General features: G+C 35.5%; 1 protein-coding gene across 1 annotated transcript in view; it reads left to right on the forward strand.

Annotated features, from left to right (window-relative positions):
• The window catches only part of Hmgcll1 (3-hydroxy-3-methylglutaryl-CoA lyase like 1), a 119314-nt gene that overhangs the window by 43476 nt on the left and 51929 nt on the right, over positions 1-23909 (forward strand). Inside the window, exons 4-6 of the mRNA XM_034508171.1 lie at positions 13535-13630; positions 15376-15524; positions 22416-22479. Coding sequence (XP_034364062.1) covers positions 13535-13630; positions 15376-15524; positions 22416-22479 — 309 coding nt within the window. The remainder of the gene's footprint in view (positions 1-13534; positions 13631-15375; positions 15525-22415; positions 22480-23909) is intronic.

The raw sequence follows: 23909 nt of genomic DNA on the forward strand, positions 1-23909 counted from the left end.
GGGAAGAATGTAGAGGTTATTGTGATTCCACAAGGTATAGGGGTTTGCTATATTCTTTTGTTGCCTTTAAGTATCTATTAGGGGTTTCTACCCTACTTTAGACCATTTAGTTTCCAAATAAAAGACAAAGAGACCATTAGATTTGTAATAAACTTTAAAGCACCACAGCTCAACAGGTATCTACCCTTTAAGCTATCTTGTCTGCTTCCCCTGCCAAAATCTCCATAAGTCCTTGCATCCATTCCATTTGCACTGTACCTGCTTCATCAGGCCAGCCCTCATGGCCCCATGCTTATGGTCCATGCTACCCCATGGCAACTTCCTTCTTCCTCCTTTCTTCTCTCCTCATGGTCTTTACCTGATACCCCAAGCCCAGGAACCGCAGCTTTGCCTACTTTTCTTCTGCCCAGCCTAGGCTATAGGCATCTGTGGTGGTTTGAATATGCTTGGCCCATAGGGAGTGGTACTGCTACGAGGAGTAGCCTTGTTGGAGGAAATGAGTCACTGTGGAGCTGGGCTTTGGAGGTCTTCTCCTGTGCTTAGGCTCTACCTATTGTGAAAGAGAGCTTCATCCTAGCTGCCTGAGGATGCGTCTCTCCTGGTTGCCTTTGTCACATCAAGATGCAGAACTCTCATCTCCGTCTCCAGCACTATTTCTGCTTGGACGCTGCAAGTTTACCTGCTATGGTGATAGTGTACTAAACCTCTGAAACCATAAGCCAGCCCTAATTAATATTTGTGTTTATAAGTGTTGCCTTGGTCATGGTGTCTTTTCATAGGAATGGAAACCCTGAGACAGCATCTTTATAAACCAATCAGATAACTTGACAAGGTTTACACAACAAAGGCTGGTGTGCGTGAGAATTTGCTCTTCCTCGGGAAAGCAGATCTTGGGATACAATATTTAGCATTTAAATACATAGCAGCACTTGACCAATCACAACAGGAGAGTAAAAACGTCTTGCTAATATTAATAATAAATTTTAACTAAAATTTCATTTCAGATGTTAAATCTTGATATTATCAAAATTCTATAATTTCCCAGTAATTTAAAAAAGTTGCATACAAAACATTTTCTCCTAATAAGATGATACCCATAACTTCATGCTACTACTATTATATTATTATACTATATATAATATATATAATATACTATTATAATAATAAAAATTGATTTATAGACTATTCTTCAGACCCACCTATGATGCTCACAGAGACATCTGAAAGAATGAGAATAGAGCAATTTCTAAAAGGCCACACTTACTCTCTTGTAGCTAATGACAAGAATAATAAAAATAAAAAGAATAATAAAATAATAAAAAAATAATGAGAAAAGAAAATAAAAGCCTCTATAGGAAGGAACTGGATCATGCCTCCTGGCCTTGCTTAAATAAATACAAGTGATCAAGTGATGGGAATATAAAATGACAGAATTTATTCTGCATGTGGTCCCAAGTTGAATCTGGGATTAGCCTATTGAAAATTAATGAGCCTATTTTAAACCCAAAGTAACATTAAATAAGTTGACTGAATTGCTTCACATAGCTCTTGAGGACATCTGTGATGAGGAGAGATGGTTCTAGAATCATGCCCTCGCTATCCACAGTGTTTCAGCATTTGAGTAAGTGATTTAACCTCTCTGAACCTTAGAAACCCTAGCACATATGCCCGCAGTACAGGATGTTGTGGGTAACCACAAAGGGTCAGTCACATCAATAGCTCCTGTGTGTGCATGATCATAGGGCTTACCTCCTGACTAGTGTTCAATAATGTTTTCCATCATGACTTTTATTAGTATGTATTCATTTTAAGCCTCATATGGTTACATGTATCTAAAGAGAAAAGTGATTTAAATAAATCACATAGCCACAAAAGAGCAGTGTGCCTGAATCAAAGACAAATATTACAAACTTTAATCTTTCAAAGTCACAGTAGCCCTGCTCTACCTTATATTACACATGGAGTGTTTCCCTTAGGCAGCCTTATGGATACACACACACACACACACACACACACACACACACACACACACACATTTGTAGTTTGGCCTTTGCATGTCCGTTTTAGATTTCACCGCACTTACATTTGAAAACTCTCTTTTAAATTCTTTCATTCTCATTCTAGAAGATCATGTAGTACCGACCTTTAAAATACTGTCTGAGATTAGCATTCCGTAAATTTGGTATAGCAACTGCTTATGTGTTGTCTGAAGTATTTCTGTCTCTAAAGACAATGTATGAAGTCTTGTTGGCTTTCTGTAAGTCCTGTGCTTCACTGGTGCTGATTCTGCATCAGACGCAGGTCATGGGAATAGTCCTCCAGTTAATATTTAGATTGCTGCTTCTTCACTTATTTCTTTTTCTTTCTTTTTTTTGTATTTTAAAGCTTTTTTACAGTTTCCCTCCTACTGTTTTTTTTGGCAGGAGCTGTCTAACTCAAATAGCTTAAAGAAAAGGTCCGCAGTAGCAGGGTGCCATATAAAACAGGATCCTACACCTATAATTTAAATGATCACAGATGATAAAATGTCTGCCATTAAGAAATACATTTTCTTTATAACTTATCTGGAAAAAGATTTCCTTAGAGTGACATGTAATATAAGAATATTTGAAATTAGTCCGGGCAGCCCCTTACTTAGATGGAACACACAATAGCATGAGAAAGAAAACACATTAAAAACAGATTTCCTGTACATTTGGAATGAGCCTGTTAATAGTAAGCTGTTTAAAATATTGTAACTATCATAATTTCTAAAGTGAACTAAATTTTTGTGTCAGAGATTAACTTACTCTTTTGATTTATGTTTTTATTCATATGAATGATTAAAATGAATGCTACTTTGAAAATGAAAATAAATTAAGCATGTATATATATTTGATATATATCATATATATATTTGAGATATATATTTGAGTATATCTATATCTATATCTAGGTAGATATAGATATAGCAAATGCAATGGGTCAGTTATACATATTATTTGTCCCTGATGAGATGAAGTTTTACCTATTGAAACACATGGATAAGAAGACTTCCTAAAGGGATAAAAGTGAGTTTTCTTTACAAGAGTAGAAAAAAATGTACATGAAAGATTGTAGCATTCTTTTTTTTTTTTTTTTTTTACTAGTCACTCTAACACTTAAAAGTAGGATCAAGGTACACATCAAGCAGGAGCCCTGTTCCATATGTTCATCCTACTGTGGAGGACAAATCATTTTTTATTGAAATGGAAGTACAGTTACTAGATTGACAAACCAGGTTTAAGTTTGCATTTGTGGAATGTAAGAGACCACATGTTTTGCATCTAGTCTGCTTTAGTCATTATGTTCTTTATAAGGAGTGTAGATGGTAAGATGGTAGGTAGATAATAATTTTGTGAAGGGGAGGGAGAGAGAGAAAGAGAGAAAGTGAGAGAGAGAGAGAGAGAGAGAGAGAGAGAGAGAGAGAGAGAGAGAGAAGAAAGGAGAGAAAAAGAGAGGGGGCAGGGTACCTCCAAATTGCTGGCTGATGGACATGGTTATGTGTCCAGGCAACAGAAAGTATCTCAGGATGAGTCCAATGAAGGGATGTCCACTCTGCTTATGGTCTATATCACATAACCCATGTCATTTCCCAAAGGCATCCTGGCCAAATTAACTAAGGCCATATTTCCTATTTTCTGGTGTTACTCTGTTTATCTTATTACCCAGGAGTCCTTGATATTACCCAGGAGTCCCTGGTGTTATCGGAAAGCATAGACTGACAGACTATAGGAAAGAAACATTTAACCCAAAGTCTTTGCAAAGGGCACTTGCATGCATCACACTTTTTTTTTTTTTTTTTTTTTTTTTTTTTTTTTTTTTTTTTTTTTTTTTTTTTTTTGCTTAGCATTGTGTTGCTAGATGCTGACAAGGAAGTCAAAGCCTTACTGTGACCTGTGATTCATTGTTATTATCATAGTCGGTAATCACATATTTTTGTAACAGATATAGATCTATTTAATGAATTCAAACAGCTTTAGGAACCAAACATTTCAATCACCAAGGATAACTGTATTGAGGTAGTCTCCCCCCCCCTTTTAAACTGGCATTGCTGCTATAACACATCAATCATCCTTTCTAGAAAAAAGATTGATATGAAGTAATCAAATGGTATATTTTCCTTAGAAGCAGGGTCTAAATGACAATATAGATTTTGCTTATTAATTTACATGAGCGTATTGGTTTTCTGTACATGTCAAATACATCTGTGTTGTCATTATTTGTTCTCTTGGCAGGAGTAAATGATAATTGATATAATGTAAATGATATTACATGTTAATTGCAATTAAATGAGAGAAATTGTGCTGTGTGAATTCCAGTGAACTTAACACCTATTTCCTGGTGCTACAGTGCAACAGTAGCCCTTCATGGAAACAACAGATGCCTTTTGTTCTTTCAGTCTAACATTTAATGCATAAGCCACAGACCCTGTAGATTGTTTTAATGGGTCAAATGTGTTTCTTTCACTGAATATGTACTCCATGTCATATATTTTATGTATGCAAATGTCTCTGCATGCATGTACTCATACACCTGTAAATTATCACATAATCTCTGACAGCTGAATCAAACAGGTTTCCATTGTGTGCATAAGAAATATTCTATAAGTTTAGTGACTTAAAACAATAACGTTTGGTTTTGCTTGTGTCCTTGAAACATAAACGATTCAGTTACGACTCGATTAGGTATTCCAGAGACTTATTAGGGACTAGTAGTAAGATGGAGTGGATGATGGTTAGAGCAGAACTCAAGGTTGCAATAGTTTAGGCAGTAGGGATTGGCTGGGCACTACTTATTCTAACTGTTCTCCGAACTCTCTATGAGGTCCTCCATGGTGTGGTCCTTTCTAGACATCTAAGACGATGCTTAGTGGTCCACAAGTGATATACCTTTTATAGCCAAGCCTTGTAATCTATGTAGCATTGATTTGTCTATTAGCTGAGGCAGTTATAAAGCCCACCAAGTTTCAAAGAAGAAAGACACCACTTTTTTTTTTTTTCCTTAAGTGTGGCTTTGTGAGAAAGGAACTGTCATTGTGATCATGATTTTTCAACTGTCACAGTTTTATTTTAAAAATTGAACTAGAAATCATTTAAGTATTTGCTTTATGATAGTAGTAAATAAAAAAAAATAAATGCAGACAACAGAGGAACAAAGTCTGCAATCTAAAACCCCTAAATGTAAAAGAACGCTTACTTTAGCCCTGGCCTGGTAAGTACTGGCTCCTATCCTTCCCTCACTGCAGCACAGTTCCTTTTCTAAAATTGTTTTACCTAAAAAACAACTCAGGTGGCTATGTGAAGGAAAGCATGTTGCTTCAGTGCTTGTAAAATGAGAAGAAAAGTCTTTGCCTCCACAGTCCATCCCTTGCTTCCCTTGCTCATTCTGACCTGCTTCAGTTAAGGCAGACACTAGGGAGAAACTGTTGAAGGTGGATCGTAGGCTTCATCACCACATCTGTTGTGCAGGATCCTAATGCTTCCGGACTGGGTCTGAACACACAGTCCAAGCTAGAGAGGAGAGAATGAGGGTTGAGAATCACTCACTTGAGAATCACTCCAACATCTTTGTGAAGAGTCCAATGTAGAATAAGACACAAGGAGCAGGACCTAGTTTAACACACTATTACCACAGAATCTCTTATTTTTGAAGGGAAGAGAATGAGAGTAAAGCTTCTTTTAACTACTAAAGCCAATGCACCCCCCAAATGAAAAGCATTACTTTAGTGTCATTTCGTTAATACAAAATTTGTTTATCACAAGTTGTTACCTTAAAATGTACCTAAATATGCAGTTCTCCCCATTGAATGAAAAGATCGTATTATGAATACTATGGTAGCTACTGTGTTACTTAGCATGAATTTCATTTCTATCCCACACCACTGTTATTTCTGTATCAATGGGCATTAGCACATCTTTTTCAAGAGTGATGATATAAATTACAATATTCCTGTGTCAGAAGTGGCAAGGACTGTGCAATCCCGTGTGTGTGTGTTTTGAAACCACTGATTAACTTATACTGTTGTACAGGGCAAACAACTGTTTGCAACCTATTCAAAAATTTCAAAACTCCCTTGTTTGTCTCAGAAAGATAGGAAAATATGGACAAATTTAGACAGAGTTGATATAGATAGAAGATACTGTTTTTCTGCCCTTAAGCTTGATTACAATTAATCTTTAATAAATATTGAAAAAATGTTGATAACACTTTATTATATTACACAACATTAAATAGTAACTTCTTGTCTAAAATGTACTTTTACTACTGTTTCAAAGGAAAAGCAAAGCAGACTGCATTCTAGCGATGTCATTACTTAGATTTTAAGTGTTTAAGCAGAGGTATAATCCATTTTAGTTTAGGTACTTATTCCCTTTCCTCTAAAATGTATTCCATTGAAAAATTTATGTGTTCTGCTTTTCAATAATATAACTAATTAATTTGATTGGTTACCTTTCCATTAACAAGTTATAGTTGGTTTGTCCTTAAACAGATAAAAGCAACCAGGATGAAATGTTATAAATGAAACATTGTATCTCATCCTATGTTGTTTTATTGAATTGGTTATCTTTATCAAAATTTTTGTGTTTAGACATGAAGAATAGAAGTAAATGTTCAAAAACATTTTAGTCACAATTAAAAGACCCTTCTGCATCTAATTGAAAGCATTTTCAAATTCTTCGACAGTTTCATACATGTATTTAAGGAGCCTTAATAATTTCACTCTCCCAGCACGTGCCTCCAGTGCAACACTTACACTTCTCAATGCATCCCTTCCTATGTCCATGCAACTGATGTTCTCGTAACATTTGGCCTTCTCCAATTATCTTTTATGTGTTGACATCTTAGAGGTCTGTAATACTATGCAAAAGATAAAAACCAAGTAGAGGTATATTTTGTCTCGGAAATATTTGATTTTTGACTTTAAATTTTTTCCTTTTGGATTATTCTATTTTGATGATTGGCCTCCATTGAGAGTCTACAGATGAGCAATCTAGGTTCAGTGAGCTGTGGGAGACACAAAATGTGGTCAAGAAATCTGGCAAAAAGGACCTTGGGCACTTCTGGTTTACTGTGGCAGATTCGTAATAATTGAGATGATTGTGATGAAATTTTCTTAGAATAACAGAATGTTCTATGAGAGCTGTGGATTTTAAGGGCTTTTATTGCTAATGCAGAGTATTTTTTTTTTTTGAAAAATGATATTAACATAATAACTATCCTAGACAAATTCAAATTTGACATTGGAAAAGACTATAGGTTATAGTTACATTTTACTTGAAATACAAATATATTGAAGTAAATTGATGCTAATCATACTCCAGCATTAATACTACTTATAGTTAGATTGATTCAATGTATATTTTATCTGCTTATGGTATATAGAAAGAAATGTATGTATGGCCCAGTATTCTAAATATAAGTGTACACACACACACATACACACACACACACACACACACACACACACACACACACACACACACACGTCCCTTCTCCATGTCCTCCAGCCTCCTCTACTTTGGGAATACCATTATGTCTGTTGTTTAACTTGTACTTTCTGAGGAAGAAGTAGAAAAATCTGAGACCTAATTTTTACTCATTTCTGGTATGATTTGGCAAGGTGCTTTTATTTCTCTCTGTGTTGGAAGCTTTCCACTTATTCATTCTCCCACTCAATGCTTTTATTTTTTCTATATTAAAAACTATATAGAGCTCTTTGTTAGACTCTAGGCACAACTCTGTAATTATGATGCTAAGGTGAATGGAGGTGGAATACAATTGCTTGGAAAATGAATAACAACAGAAAAAAGAAATTTAAGAAACAGGTGAGCATCTATAAATGAGTTACAATCTGGTAGAACCATGTAATTAGCATGTGTTGATGTGTTGTCATTGGGTAAGCTGGCACCCTTGAAAGTTCTGCCTTCATTGTTTACTAAAACAAAAATCTCCAGCATCCATGCTGTATCCAAGTTTCAAGCTTACAAGCAACAGCAATGCTTTCTATGGTAACCTTGCTTTTGTCATAGCCCTTCTTCTTGATAATGTCTGACTGGCAGTGAGTTATTAACCTAGTAACCCAGACTTACCCTCTCCTCTGTAGCTCTCCACAGCGCTGTATGTTTAAAACATTAAGGATACAAAACTCTATTAACAAAACATATTGAAAGCAATTTACTCTACTATTTTTAAAAATTGCTCATGCTTCCATGCAAGAGAAATTACAACAGTGGCAATATAAAACAAAGGAATAATACATGAGAGACAACACATTTTCACAGGCACAGAAGGAAAATTATTCTGGGAGCTTAGAGACATTTTGCCCCTACTTTAGAATGATGTTCTGAACATGACATTTTTAATATTGGAGGAACAAGCAGGTAGTTATAAAGGCATTGACCCTAATAAAGAATAACTAATGTATAATTGCTATGTTTATCTTCCCAAACTGGGAAATGTTATTGGATAAAGAAACTTTCATTTCTTCCCACCAAGACGTTAGTGTTACAGTTTTAAACCCACAAATCCATTCCTGAAGGTGATGTTTATCTTGTAATATAAAAATGAATATTTGTAGACATCATGAATTATGATTAACATCTCTTGTTTTCACAAGGATAGAGGAGGGGAAGTTGTGGTGGAAGATTTTGAGACACGTGGACATTCCCTCCCACAGGGGGCACTGTAAAGGTCCATCACACACAGAGGTAAAGTTGAACAAAGAAGGACAGGAAATTATACACCAGACTAAATTAGTTTTAAGGCTTCTGGACTTAAGTTTTGTGAATATGGTGTCAGACAGTTTTAGCTTTGGCAGCCAAGCAGGGTATTGGGTAGGGGAAAAAAAAAGGATGTTCAATTTTCCAGAGATTTCCTGTGTTTATTATTGTAAGGCTGTGATTTATTAAGAGTGTCTTACTTCTTCAAGCAGACCAAGATTTCCTCTGTGCTACCGAGCCTAAGATAGATGAGGTTTGTGCTAGGCGTCTATGAATGGGACATGGTTATAGGACCCAGGCTATGGTGCTATTCAGAGCTGCCTACTGCACCCTCACCCAGGATTGTCAGGAAGCACTTGAGTCTCATTTTTTTCCCCATTACCAAGTTTCCAAATGTTACCTTTAAGAGGAATTACTGCTCATATTGAGTTTTGAGTTATAGAGTCTGAAAGCACATCATTTATGTTTTTGCACTAATCGATGGCAGGTGTTGAAGAAATTGCACGTTGTCTTATCTGTCTGTCTTTCTTACTGTACTCCTGCATGCAGAGAATACCGCTGGCAGACCTGGCCAGCAGAGGCTCTAAACAATAGTGTCTAGCATTATTTACTTTCCATTCAATGAGATTTGAATATTGTTCTGGATTGATGGTGAGCAAAAGTAAATGCTTCAAGATGCTAGTGGGTAGGGAGAAAGGACAGTTATATGTTCATAGGTATAAGCCTGTATCCTGGAAAAAACTAAGATAGTATGTTGAGAGAAATAAGTAGATATATCTAGAGATACTATTGACCCACTAACACCCATTGCTAAGGAGCCTCCTTCCTGAGTGTATGAAATTGGAGGACCTTCTTCCACAAAATATAATTATGATACAAGATTCTACTTAGGTAGGGGAACAAATGTTAACTTTTAGTGATAAAAATAACTCATTAAGTTACAGAAATGTAAATGTTAAAACTATGAAAGCATCGTAAATTATGCATGATAATCTTTTTAAATCTGAGTTGAATGTTGGAGATCACTTCATAAAATATTTTTCTTCAGGATTTGACTGTGTGTTAATTACTTTTTTGCATGACAATATTTTTTTAAGTGCCAGAACGTTTTTTTGGTGGCATAAGTTGCTCTGTGGGTTTTTAGAGGAGAAGAATTGTCAAATCTAGCTTTAGATGGTGCATGCTACAATACTGAACTGTTTGGATAGATAAGGGTACTGGTATCTTGCCACAGTAACATGAGTGTTTTGGGGATTATCAATTGCCCTTTGGTTGGATATGAGGCCCACTCTATGGGAAAGAATGCATGTCTAGTACTGTAGACCCTGCATACTACAGTATTGGACTGCCTGACAAGATGTGGTAATTGATACAATAGAGTCATGAATGTTTGGGGGATAAATTATATGTTTACAATTTAAAAAATCAATTTATATATGGTTTATTATAACTTCATGGTCACTTGTTCTCTATACTTTGGTTGTGATTTTCTACAACGATCTCTATCTGATCATTGTAGAAAGCAAGGGGACATGTCTTTGATAAGGGGTCACACTGACTCTTGTCTGTGGGCATAAGGATAAATATTTAGAATGTAATTAAGAATTATGCTGATTTAGTAAAGTGGTATTTGGAGGTACTCCTCCAAGATCCATGGCCTCACTAGCCTCATACGTATGGCTTGGTTTCCAGTACCAGGCATGAGTTCACTCTTGTTCAGCTGGCCTAAAGTCAAGTCAGAGGGCTGTTCATTATGACCAAAGTATGTTTGCCACCATTGTACCTTTAGGGATATCATTCCTACCCTTAGGGATATCATTCTATGCTCATTATTGTTTTAGTTTGTAAGCACGATAGCTAGGTAGGACCATTGTTTGCTTTCCTCCTTTGAAATCTTCCATGGTACCTTCTGGTACCATGAAAGCTAATCCTTAAGAAGGATGCTTTCAGATATGATCCCAGTTTGAATCCTCACTCTTTAGGATTGGTTTAGTGTGGTCAGCAATAGGGACTTACCTTCAACCTCTGGGAGGCAACCAATGGCAACAGCAATATCCTACAATGTTTTGGGACCCTCTTGGACAACTTTGACCTAAAACTCTGAAGGGAGATTCTCATGGCTTGTTTGTAGTTTTTGGTATATTGTCCTTGGCTCTTGGGAAGAGCATTGTAGATCATATAGGAAAATATTTATCTAAACCATATATGTATATGCATGAATGGACTTAAATTTTTATATATTATATTTATTATATTATATAGCATATGTATTATATGTGCATATGTGTATAATATCTGTATATATCATATAATATATTATACTATAAATGTATATGTAATTTACATATATAGATAATAATATGCCACAATGTCTTTTTAAAGCATCTTTACTATTAATGTATTCTTTTTAAGGCTATGAAATAGTATGTATTAAGTTTTTGAGTGAAATACATCTTTTATGTTAGTCTTAGTAATTTTTCTTAGTGAGTTCTTGGCCAAGTGTTGTGTCTTTACAGCAGAGACCATTCATGACTTACTGGATTCTCAGACTTGGCTAAGAATTGCCTCCCATCTCTATGGGTTGACTTTAATACCTTCCTGGGATTCATTTGTAATTTTGAATTTATTCCAATCTTCTCTCTACTTGAAAACCTTCTGTGTGGATTTCTATTTGGCCTTCAAGATAAATTAATAGTTTTTGACTAATATAAACCGAATTCAAAGGCATCTCACAGAGTATGGTCCCTACTTTTTTTTTTTTTTTTTTACATTCTTAGCATGATATCAAATGACCACTTTCACTGATGCCCCACATACATCCTCTTTTTTAATTCACCGTATCCATTTTTAATTGTTCTTTTACTCCAATGTAAGGAGTTATTTGAGATGTAGGTGGTAGAAATAAATATATATTGTCTACACCAAGTCTATGGATTGGGAGTTTAACCAGGGCATGACGGGGACATTGTCTTTATTCCATGATGTCTAGGATCACAGCCACATGGCTGAACTCTTTTTGGCTAGAATCATTTGAAGGCTGCGTTATTCACAGATATAAGGGGAGACCCTAGTTGTTGGTTTAGTTCCTCTCTTCATCTTTGTGTATATTCTACATGAGGGGCTGCCTCTTGATGTGGCCACTGCATAGGTGATTTTGGGATTTCCCCTTCCATGTCATTTGATTTCTTCATAGTGTCTTTCCCTAAAGGGGAAATGTTAGCTCTTTTTACAACCTACTTTCAGAAACCACATTTAAAAAATGGCCACTATAAAGTAAGGTTCAGAACATTCACAGCCTACCCAGCTTCAAGGAAATGAATATAATCTATATCTTCATCAATAGGGGAAAGAACTTGGAAAAGTAGAAGAAACCAGAAATATCATCATGGCTGATCTTTATAAAAACTATAATATATCACATTCAGGCTCTTAGTAAAGAGTCTGTATTATGTTTAAACTTCTCTGTACTCTCATACCAACATTTGTTCAACATTTGTTCCGAACCCTTATATGGTTATTTGAATAAGAGTGGCCCCATAGGTTCATATATTTGAATGCTTATGGAGTGGTACTATTTGAAAGGATTGGAGGTGTGGCCTTGTTGGAAGAAGTGTGTCACTAAGGGTGAGCTTTGAGGTTTGTATGTGTGTGCATAAACAAAAAGTTATATTTTTATTGATTTGCTTTTATTAATTAAAACAATATGTGATCATGATAAAAAGATGAGTAGAGGATTAATAATTTTATCCTTCTACTGTTATTTGAGGGCAGTAGTTTGGGTTTGGTGTCTGTTAACACAGCTTTCTCCATGCTTGTCTGGTATATTTTCCATTCCTTATGAATTCCTTATCTTTATACACATTTTATACCATGGTATTTTATTTTAGTTGCATATATTTTAGTTGCATATACTTCATAGTTCTTAATATGGACAGTCTATTATGCACATTACAGATGTATATTTCAAAACTTGGCAGAACACATAGTCTATGCTTCAACTCACAGGGAAAACAGGAAAGAGGGTTATCTACATCAAGTATCCCAGAAGCACCCACATGTTTACATATGTAGTCCTCATTATAACACATGGTAATGTCCTATGAGATCTTAGTGTTACATTATTGTGTTAAGAAATTAATTTTTTGACTTTGTAGATTTCCAGTTTTCATCCAAATTTAATTTTTTGTAGACTCATAAAATACACTTTTGATAGTGTGGTTCAATTTTGTTCCCAGCACTGTTTATTTAGTTCTTCATATATAAGAACATATAGCAATCATATGATGCTACTACATAAAACATTTCAACCATTACTAACTGGAACATGTATGCTATCCCAATAATATTGGTTATTAGTTCTAGACTTGTTAAATGATTTTAATGGTATCATACAATTTATATGTTCTTAAACATTGTAAAATTTTGTGCACTGAAAAGTTAGGCATAAAGTTTTGTGTGACAATAAAAAAAAAAAAACTGTGTTTTGCCTTTCAAATTTTCCATACTATCATGAGTGCCTGATGTTTGGATTACCAAATGACTACAAGAAAACGGTGAAAATCTTGTTCCTCTGCACTCACCCACCTAGTCAGATCCTGCTTTGTGAACTAGTAAGGCCATGCCTTGCTGTAATCCATTTACGACAGTCTTCCTTATCTACATGTGAACACTCTTATGTAAGACATTAATTTATAGCATATGTTTTATGTGTAGCGATAACTTACACAGAAGGCCAATCATGTATTTGATGTCTTGCTCGTCTCTGTGTTACATATGACTGTTATGTGTTTAAGATGGCGGACCATGCTGAAGTGATGCGTGGCATTCATCGGCATCCGGGAGTTCGCTATCCTGTCCTTATACCTAATCTTCAGGGTTTGCAGCATGCTGTAAGTGTGAAGTTTTCTCTGGAATTGTCTTTATTGTTTTGAAGATCTTTAAATGTTAAAATGCTGCAATAGGTAATCAACTAGTCTTCATATGTAATTAATCTGCTTATAAACTAATAGGGACATGTAGAGGTCAAGACCCACGAGCTTTTTGTTTCTGTCGGCTCTTCTCTTAGACTAAAACTAATCACTGCCACTGCATCTGCTTGAAATGACTTTTTTCTTTATCCCTTTCTTGATTTATTTCTTGTGATTCTATGTGGTTTTGGGATTTATGTGATTTAGATAAGAGTTATAATGACTACACACACAAGAAGAATCACATTACTTTTACGTAAAAATGTAATGTACTGTATTTTACATATGTTCATGGCAAAGGCATGACACTATATATCCTTATGTCAATCAGTATTTTAGGTTCTGTGTTTGGTACTATGCTTCATGAAGTTGAGGTTGGAAGAATCTATTCAAAGCATTACCTCTTCATGTATGTGCTGTTAGAGACATCTATCTTTCATTTGATTTGACATAATTTTATAACATTATAAAATAAAATAATATTGGTGCAATGATATCTTCCCAAAGAAGTGAAGGTCTCCATCTTGGAGAAAATATTTGGGGAATGTCCTAACAGTCTTTAAACAATAGAATAAATGTTGGCTTGTGAGTTCTGTGAGTTTGTAATCAAAGCATGGTTCACTAACTGAACAACTGCCTGAGACTGAATGGCAAACCAGTTTGTTGTGCTGCATTCATAATAGAAGTCCAATAATGTTGCAAGGGTTTTCAGATTACAAAAAATGTAGGCAAAGTTTTAATATCAATGGCAAAGACTAAGTATTTAGTAGAAATACTTACTTACTAAGTAGAAAACTTATTTTAGAGAATTCATATCCACATTTGAACAGAGGAACAAAAGAGTTTTCTAAATGTTAAAAGAAAGATAAATCATGTTTTCCTTCTTGAGGTATTAACAGACAATCAGAGAGAACATGTAAAAACTAGTCAGACAGTGAATGAGACATTAACAGGAAGCCTTATGGATGCATCTTAGAAATCTAGAGGGCTTGACAATTGCAAACATATTACTACAGACACTGTTGGTGCTAAAAGCACAACAGAAGGAAAAAGGGGACAGGTGGAGTTGATTCAGTTATCGTTTCAGAGTTAAGGACTAGCAGGTGGACAAGCACCATAGTCACATAAACACACGGCTTTGATAGGAAGTACACAACACTAGACCAGATAATTAGGAACTACAGTGAAATTTGGAGGCAAAATCTAAGTGATAAATTGGGAAGGCATTCTCTATTGGATTATAGAAAGAAAAGAGAACCAGAAATAGTTTTTTTTCTCTTTTAATATTATTTTGGTTTCAAAATAATGTTCTCTATAAAAATTCAGGCTTTCGTGGGGGCACACATGTTTTTTTTTTCTCCATAATTATGGTTAAAGTGTTTTGAGAATAACATAATGAAAGGCAGAATTAACTGGAGCACCATCATTGTGTCTTATGCATCTCATATTCTTAAAAATATTGTAGTTTGTGGAATTTTCTTGTTACCATAAAATGCTTCTCTATCTCATATCAGTGTGAGTAGCAAAATGAGAAGAACCTGGCTTTAAATTTTAAGGTTATGCGTGAACCTAGGCATTCGTTTGAGTTGTCTATCTTCTCGTCTTCTGCTATCATACACAAGACTCTAAAAACTTGTTTGATTTGGGCTATCAACTGTATCTTTCAGGTTGCTGCCGGAGCCACGGAGATAGCAGTTTTTGGTGCTGCTTCAGAATCTTTCAGCAAGAAGAATATTAACTGCTCCATTGAAGAAAGTATGGGAAGGTTTGAGGAGGTCATCAGCTCTGCAAGACACATGGACATCCCAGTGCGAGGGTGCTCATAAGACCCAAGTCAATTTCATTTTTTATCTAATTTTGGAGTTTACTTATAAGCCACCTTGGTGGTTTTAAAAAATATATATATATATCAAATATATAATGATATATATCACAGCTTTTGGACCATATTTGTTTATAGTAATCATTAATGTAATTATATCTCATTAATAATTGTTACTATGTTTCTAGCCCATGGAATGAGGATACATTGATACTAGGGGATCTAGCATATGAATCTGACATTAAAACTTACTTATCCAGATGTAGTTATCTGCTGCATAAGATTCACATGTGTCTGTAAACTGGAACTGCTTCTGTAAATGCAGGTGTATCTGAGATACCCATCATATCGTCACTCTTTGGCACTTCATAAAAAAAACCAACCTGCATTGCTTTGGATATACATCACTAACTTTCATTACAGGAGATCCCATTAAGGGGAACAGAGGGGGAAATAATGTCAGATGATCAAAAACTCTCTTTCAGGAGTTTACATGGTTGCCTGAATTGAAATGTACTGTCATTTCTGAATTGTCTTGGGGCTCTTGCAATAGATCCATGCGCAAACAATTAGAAAACAGTAGTGGAGAGCAGAGACAGGAAGATGTGGAGGCCATTATGGTAATGGAGTCAAAGGAAGGTGGAAAAATCTGCCTTTGTTTTTGCTTGTTTTCAAGACCAGCAGTTGAAGCATAGATTTGGAATTGTTCCTTTATACCAAAAAAATGCAATAAATTCATTGTTACTGAAGTAAGACAGTAGCTTGTTTTCTAACAATTATGTAATTATTCATGTATGATGAATATAAAATTCATGCTGGGAATGACTTTAGCTGTACCTTATAATTCCCTTAGTTGATGTGAGCAAAATCCATAGAGGCAGAACGAGTCACCAATCAATAAGAGAGAGGATTGGCTTAGTGATCCCAGCACTGCAAGTTTAAAACCAATAACAATATAAAATATGCTTGGCTTTGGGATAGGACTTACAATGATTGGAATTAAGCGGGTCATTTAAAGAACAACCAGACTTGGTCCATAATATACTATGTGTTTTCTTTTGTATTTTATCTTCCCAAATTTCTACCATGGTTTACTATTGAATTGCCTTTGGAGCATAGCTATTTTTCACATGAAGAACTTGCAAAAAAAAAAAAAAAAAAGCGATGACAAAATAATACATATCCATCATCATAAAATAATAGCATGTCTATCTTAAGGCCAAATTATGTAATCAAATATAAAGGAGAGATGTTCTATAAACTTTCAAATTAAAAAGTCAAGGTAGTTTTGTCTTTCTTATCTCTAAAAGGGGGATATGAACACCTTTGTCTTTTTCAAAATGTGAAGAATATTTAGACCAGTGGTTCTCAACCTGTGGGTTTTGATTCTTTTGGGGGTCAATGTCTTTTTCACAGGAGTCACATATCAGATATCCTGTATATCAGATATTTTCATTACGATTCATAATAGTAGCAAAGTCATAGTTATGAAATAAAAATGAAAATAATTTTATGGTTGGGGTCAACACACTGTGAAGAACTATATTGAAGGGTCACAGTATCAGGAAGGTTGAGAACAGTAATACTCACTGGATAGTTAAGGAAACTCACCATGAAATCAAATCACTGGATTATCGTGGATATTTTATTGTAGAGTTGCAATGTAGACAAATACAGGCTACACAGTGCTCTCTCTCTCCCTCTCCCTCTCTCTTTCTCCCTCCCTCCTTCCCTCCCTCTCCCCCCCTTTCTCTCTCTCTTGGTTTCAATTTGAAGTTTGTTTTTGGACTTTTCAGAGGACTATCAATCTCTAGAAATATAAATTTTAACATGTATGTTTCTCAATTGAGTACTTGAATCTATTTCTTTCCCTAACTTTTCACTAAATTTAAATATGACTTTATTTTTATGTTTTGTTTTTGTATTTTATTCATGATTTGAGAATTACACACACTCCCACATACACACACACTGAATTTAGATTATAGTATTAACCCATTTTCTTTCCAAATCCCCTTACCTCCTCACCTCTGTATGCCTTTTTCAACTCCATGTCCTCTTTCTATAGCACACCGTGTTATGCGCTTATAAATGTGTATTATAAAATGAAAATTTTCGAGGCTCCACTTCTCAAGCATGAAGCATGAAGTATCTATATAGGGCCAGCATGATGCCATTTTTCTGCTATGCCTGACCTGAGGCTTGGAGTATAGTTCTCTATTTTTATTAGAAGCCTAAGTTAATTTTCTATTTTTAAAAGACTACAAAATGCAAAAATATATATCTGTGAATAGCATCTGTTGCTTTCTCCTCCACATTCTAGAAAAAATGAAAGTGAAATAAAGAATTAGGCAAATAATTAAGTTAATAATAAAAGAACAGATTTTATTTAGGTACAGAAAACAAAGACAATTATGAGACATAATGTTTTATTTCAGTAATTTGTTTATACAAAGTGACTAATATTTACTGCTAGTTAGAAGGTGATGAGGCCAGCCATAATGAGTGTGGTCTTTATTAACCTTTTTACATATCAACCAAATACATTCTAAACCAAGTCTGTTTTGCTTCTCAAATAAACTGCATCACAGATAATTGTGATCGCTTTCTTTAGTAAAGACACTCACTGTAAAGAAGTTCGGCTGCACAACTGTTTTTCAACTGGTTCTTTAGTTCTGTAGAGCTCACAGCCTTTAGAACAGCAAACTCCCCAACTTCCAAAAAGGAAGGACAGTCTCTCCTAACTTTCACTTGAAGGAATGATTTATAGCCCAGCACATTTCTTCAAAAACGTTCAGCCTTCAACCTGAATTAGCCAAGCCATCTATTTAAATCATGCTGCAGAGTTTGTGTGTCCTGTCCTGGCTGCCTGAGGCCAAATGCCACAAGGATCATGGTCCTGACCTTGCAGGTGGGGGCAGCCTTATTTCGAAGGGCAATGAGTCTATGTATTCAGAGCTCTCTGTTAGATGCACAGTGAGTTGCAGGCAGGGCTGCTCCCAACCGACTACCAAATGGTTTCCACCGGACAGTCTCCCTCGGAGGAACTCTGGTGGACACACTCTTATCTTCCTATTAGCAGAAGCTGCTTATAAAGTCACTTTTTAAGTTTTGCCATTAAGCACAAGCCTAGACTTTGGGCTGCAACAAAACAACAAATAATTAGCTACCAAAATATGGTACAGAAAACTAAAACTCAAACATCTGCTACTTTTCATGTATACAGTGTTTACTTAGAGGTTCATACCTTCCTGTAAGTGTGTGTATCCTAACAGTGTAAAACAGGTGGCTGAGGCTGGATGACAGTCACTTTATCTATCACACTGACTTATTTTTCTTGGATTTTGGTACAAGGTCTTGCTGTATAGCTCTGTCTCTTCTAAGTTGCCCAGGCTGACCTTAAGCTGTAGCATTCCTTCTAGCTCAGCCTCCCTCCCTTCTCCCCCGCCTCCTGTGAGTATAGGAATGTGCTATCGAGTTTGATTTTTCTTAGAACTTTTATTTTGTTTTTTTTCTTTTATTGAAAATAGATATTTTTTTCATATAATATGTCCTGATTATGGTTTCACCTTTCTCCTGTTCTCCCAGTCCCTCCCCATCTTTCCTTTATCTGGATTCACTTCCACCTATGTTCTGTCTCTCATTAGAAAACAGACAGGCTTCTGAGGTATAATAGTAAAATAAAATAAAATAAAATAAAATAAAATAAAACGATAAAGCAGAAACTTGCACATTGAAATGGGAAACAAACAGAAGAAAAATAACCCAAGAAAAGTTGAGTGTGCATGGGCACACACACACACACACACACACACACACACACACTCACACACAATCAGATATAGACAGAGACCCACTCAATTTGCACACTCAGGAATCTTATAAAACCATTAAACCAAAAGCTAAAATGTATACCCAAAGGCTTTTTGCTGACCCTGTCAATGTTGTCTTGATCTCTGTGATTTCATATGTGCATGGATCATATTGATTTAGAGGGCCCTTGGGTGTTTTTTGTTTTGTTTTATTTATTTATTTGTTTTATATGAGTACACTGTAGCTGTCTGCAGACATGCCAGAAGATGGCATCAGATCGCATTATAGATGGTTGTGAGCCACCATGTAGTTGCTGGGAATTGAACTCAGGACCTCTGGAAGAACAGTCAGTGCTCTTAACCTCTGAGCCATCTCTCCAACCCCATCCCCTTTGTTTTTTACACTCTTTTTTTGTATCCTCTTCTGCAAGGTTCTCTGAGCTCTGAGGGGAGGGATTTGATGGAGACAGCCCATTTAGGACTGAGTGTTCCCAAGTCTCTCACTCTCTGTGAAATATCTGGTGGTGGGTATTTTTTCCCATATGCTGCAGGAGGAAGATACTCTGATGATGGCTAAACAAAGCACTAATCTATGGGTATAGCAGAATGTCAGTAAGAGTCATTTTATTGCTACATTCTTTTAGTTAGAAGAGTAGTGTTTGATTTTATTCCAGGTTCCTAGGCTTTCTAGTCTCAGGTTCTTGGTCACCCAAGCAGAGTCTGGTATGGGTTCCATCTCATGGACTGGGCCTTATAATTCAAGTCAGATGTTGGTTGATTATTTTTATAATCTTTGTGCCATTGTTGCATACCTTGGAAGGTCGTTAGGGAGAGATGAGTGAAAATACAAATGTTGAGAGTTAAGCTGTAGGAACAAGTAGATAGTCATGACCTAGTGACTAGCTAAGGAAGCATGAGATGCTTGTTTTGATAGATTGAATTTATTGTTGTTTATTGGCATTATTTTCCTTATTTAGCACATTTTAAAGGAAATATACAACTGGCCACCTTAGGTATTATATTTAAGTCACATCTCAATGTTTGGGGCTTAGAATGAATATAATCAGTTAGTTTTTGCATATTACTTTTTTGCATATGGATGGACATTTCTCTTTGTTTTACAACTTTCTCCATTGCTATGCCATTTCCTTCTCATATAACTTGGTAATAGTTGAACAAATTAGCATCTAAAATGTTACATAAAGCATAAGAACTGGAAGAGCAAGCCCAGTTTCCAATAAATTGGACTTGAATTTTTCTTCTTTGTCTTTGAACTGTGTGCTGGGCTTGTTAACCAGCTTATCTATTTCATTTCTCAAATGTAAGTTTTATTCACATTATTCCTATTGATAGCCCCAAATTGGGTTACATTAAAGAAACCATGTATACTAGCCCACTCAGTGTGTACCTGATTTATTTCAAAGTCTTAGAAACTTCACTCCAAGTTTTCTAATAAATCGTAGCTTAAATTCATCAAACACATCAATAGTTCTCTTTTACCTCCAACCTTCCTTTGGACAGAAACTTTATGAAACTAGATTTCTATAAAACAAATTTGATTTTTCAGGACCTTACCTAAATTTTTTAGTACCCCAAACTAGTTTTGAATCATCTCAAAGTCTGGCTTCCATTGTAGACATCCAGACTCACCTTCCACCACTCTTGTCTCCTCATTTGGATTTCTGTACTCCTGACCACTAAGCAGGTCATGCTTGCTTGCCTTCCTTCCTTCCTTCCTTCCTTCCTTCCTTCCTTCCTTCCTTCCTTCCTTCCTTCCTTCCTTCCTTCCCTTCTTCTTCTTCTTCTTCTTCTTCTTCTTCTTCTTCTTCTTCTTCTTCTTCTTCTTCTTCTTCTTCTTCTTCTTCTTCTTCTTCTTCTTTTTCTTCTTCTTCTTCTTTCTTCTTCTTCTTCTTCTTCTTCTTCTTCTTCTTCTTCTTCTTCTTCTTCTTCTTCTTCTTCTTCTCTCTCTCTCTCTCTCTCTCTCTCTCTCTCTCTCTCTCTTTCTTTCATCTACTTACCTACCTTTTTTTTTTTGAGGCAACTTTTTTTTCCTGTGGTCCTATCTGTCCTGGCACTCACTATGTAGACCATGTTGGCCTCAAACTCACAGAGATCTCCCTGCCTCTCTCTGCTGAGTGCTGAGATTAAAGGCTTGCACCATCACCACCTGGTTCGATGAGGTGGGGTCAGAGATAAACTTCAAATAATTTCAGTAGATTTGTCAAAAGCTTGATAATTTATTATGGAAAGGAATCACCATCTTTAAATAGTAATAAATTGCTAAGGAAACTTATCTTTATTCAGAACCTTAAACCCCATTAGATATTCTTTTATTTGGAGCAATTTAGATAAACTCATGAAAAAACAAAAATGAATTTTGAGGTGGTGGATAAGTCTTGGGGTTGGGAAGGAATCATGACCATATCTTACTTGTAGTAAAAACTTTCAGATAGATGCATGGAGAGAAACTTCATTTCTGCATGCTAGCTCTATATAATTCTAAAGACTTGGTTATTTAAACATTGAATTTATAACTGTCTAAATAAAAATGTACATTTCACTAGTGTTCTCTGCTTTGAATATTCATACGATGCTATATAGTACATTGGTTCTCAACCTTCCTAATACTGCAACCCTTTAATATAGTTCCTCATGCTGTAGTGACCCTGAACTACAAAATTATCTTTTACTACTTCATAACTGTAATTTTGCTATTGTTATGAATTGTTATATAAATATTTGATATATTGGATGGTCTTGGGTGAAACTTGTGAAAGGTTTGTTTGACCCCCAAAGAGGTTATAATCCACAAGTTGAGAACTACTGCTATAGTATAAACATGTCCATATAATGTTCTTTAGTCACTATCATCAAACAATATTATCAAGTATTAATTGTTTGATAGATTAAAAGGTTGAATTACCTTTAAATGCTCCTAAATAATTTTTGTTTAGTTGAAGGATAAAGTAAAAGTGTAAAATAATTTTGCTTGGTGTATTTTTTGTTATTCATTTTTAAAATGTAAACTTGGTTATGATTGACATATCATACGGCTCTGTATTTTTCAATATAGGTATGTGTCCTGTGCCCTGGGCTGTCCATATGAAGGAAGCATCACACCACAAAAAGTCACAGAAGTAAGATACATCTCCAGTCTTTGTGGATACTGGTAACCATAAAGAATATTATTTGTAAATTTAGACAGTTTTCTTTATTATTTATTTAATTTCAATAGCAGAAACTAAAGAGAAGCATGGCTGGAAAACATTTTCAATGAGGATATGTTTGTTTACATAACTAGTCATTTCCTTTTAACATAAACCTATCGACTATACCTTCCCAAAGGTAGGTGATAACTGAGTCTTATAATTTGGATGCTTACAGACATACAGAATAAAAGTTCTGTCTGGTGCTTGTACATGATTTTGACCAAAAGAATGCTCTCCCACTTCCCATCAGAGTGCAGACAGTTGTGCACTTTCATTCTTTAGTACCAACATCAGAGTATGTGTTTCAGTGTTTCTGTTCATCTGTGATTTTCATTATAATGCTAAGTTGTTGTTATGATAGAAATTTATGACAGTAGATTATAGTCATTAAGAATCTGCTTAGTGGATTATTGAATCTGCCTACTGGATTATTGAATCTGTTTATTATAATTCTTTCCTTACCATTAATTTGTCCTAATGAATACCAAATACTCTTCTTTGGGAATTAGTTTAGAAACTTATTTGTAGATGAATTTTGTTAAAGTAAACTTTTGCTAGGGTTATACATTTTCATGAATTTTCTAATACAACACTGAATCAGTAAATGTGATATTATTAGAAAACCCCAAGTTATGTAGATGAATTTCAGTCCAGCTGAAGTCATTCCTCCTTGAATTCTCATCTGAACTTCTAAAGCTCACCGAAGACATTTCTGAAGAAGGCTATCTCATTATCTCTTATATTAAAAGCTCCTTGCTCATAGAGGCAAATGCACTAGGAAATGATGAAGCTTAGGTTTTATATTGTTTTACTTATCTCCAAGGTCCTGTTATGAATCTGCAAAGACCACTATATCTTCTTTTTTTTTTTTAAGAATATTTTCAAGGGTTTGACTTTGGGCCATCCAAGACCTATGTTTGTTTCTTGCAGATGACAGACTTCTTTTGTCCTGTTTCACTGATCTAGCTTGGAAGAGTTGTACATTCCTCCTCTTCTTCTTCCTCCTCCTCCTCTTCCTCCTCCTCCTCTTCCTCCTCCTCTTCTTCTTCCTCCTCCTCTTCCTCCTCCTCCTCTTCCTCCTCCTCTTCTTCTTCTTCCTCTTCCTCTTCCTCCTCCTCTTCCTCCTCTTCTTCTTCTTCCTCCTCCTTCTCTTCCTCCTCCTCCTCTTTCTCTTCTCCTCCTCCTCCTCTTCTTCATCCTCCTATTCTTTTTAACATAATGACTAGAGTGCTGCTAAAGCCTCTCAGACAGATAGAAGTATTAAAAGTTCATGATCGGCAACCTTACTGCAGATCCTTTGTGATAGCCTAATACATTTTGCTAATTCATTCTTTTTTTTTTTTTTAAATGACTGTTAG

Source organism: Arvicanthis niloticus, chromosome 7 (assembly GCF_011762505.2).
Source record: "Arvicanthis niloticus isolate mArvNil1 chromosome 7, mArvNil1.pat.X, whole genome shotgun sequence".
NCBI lineage: Eukaryota > Metazoa > Chordata > Mammalia > Rodentia > Muridae > Arvicanthis > Arvicanthis niloticus.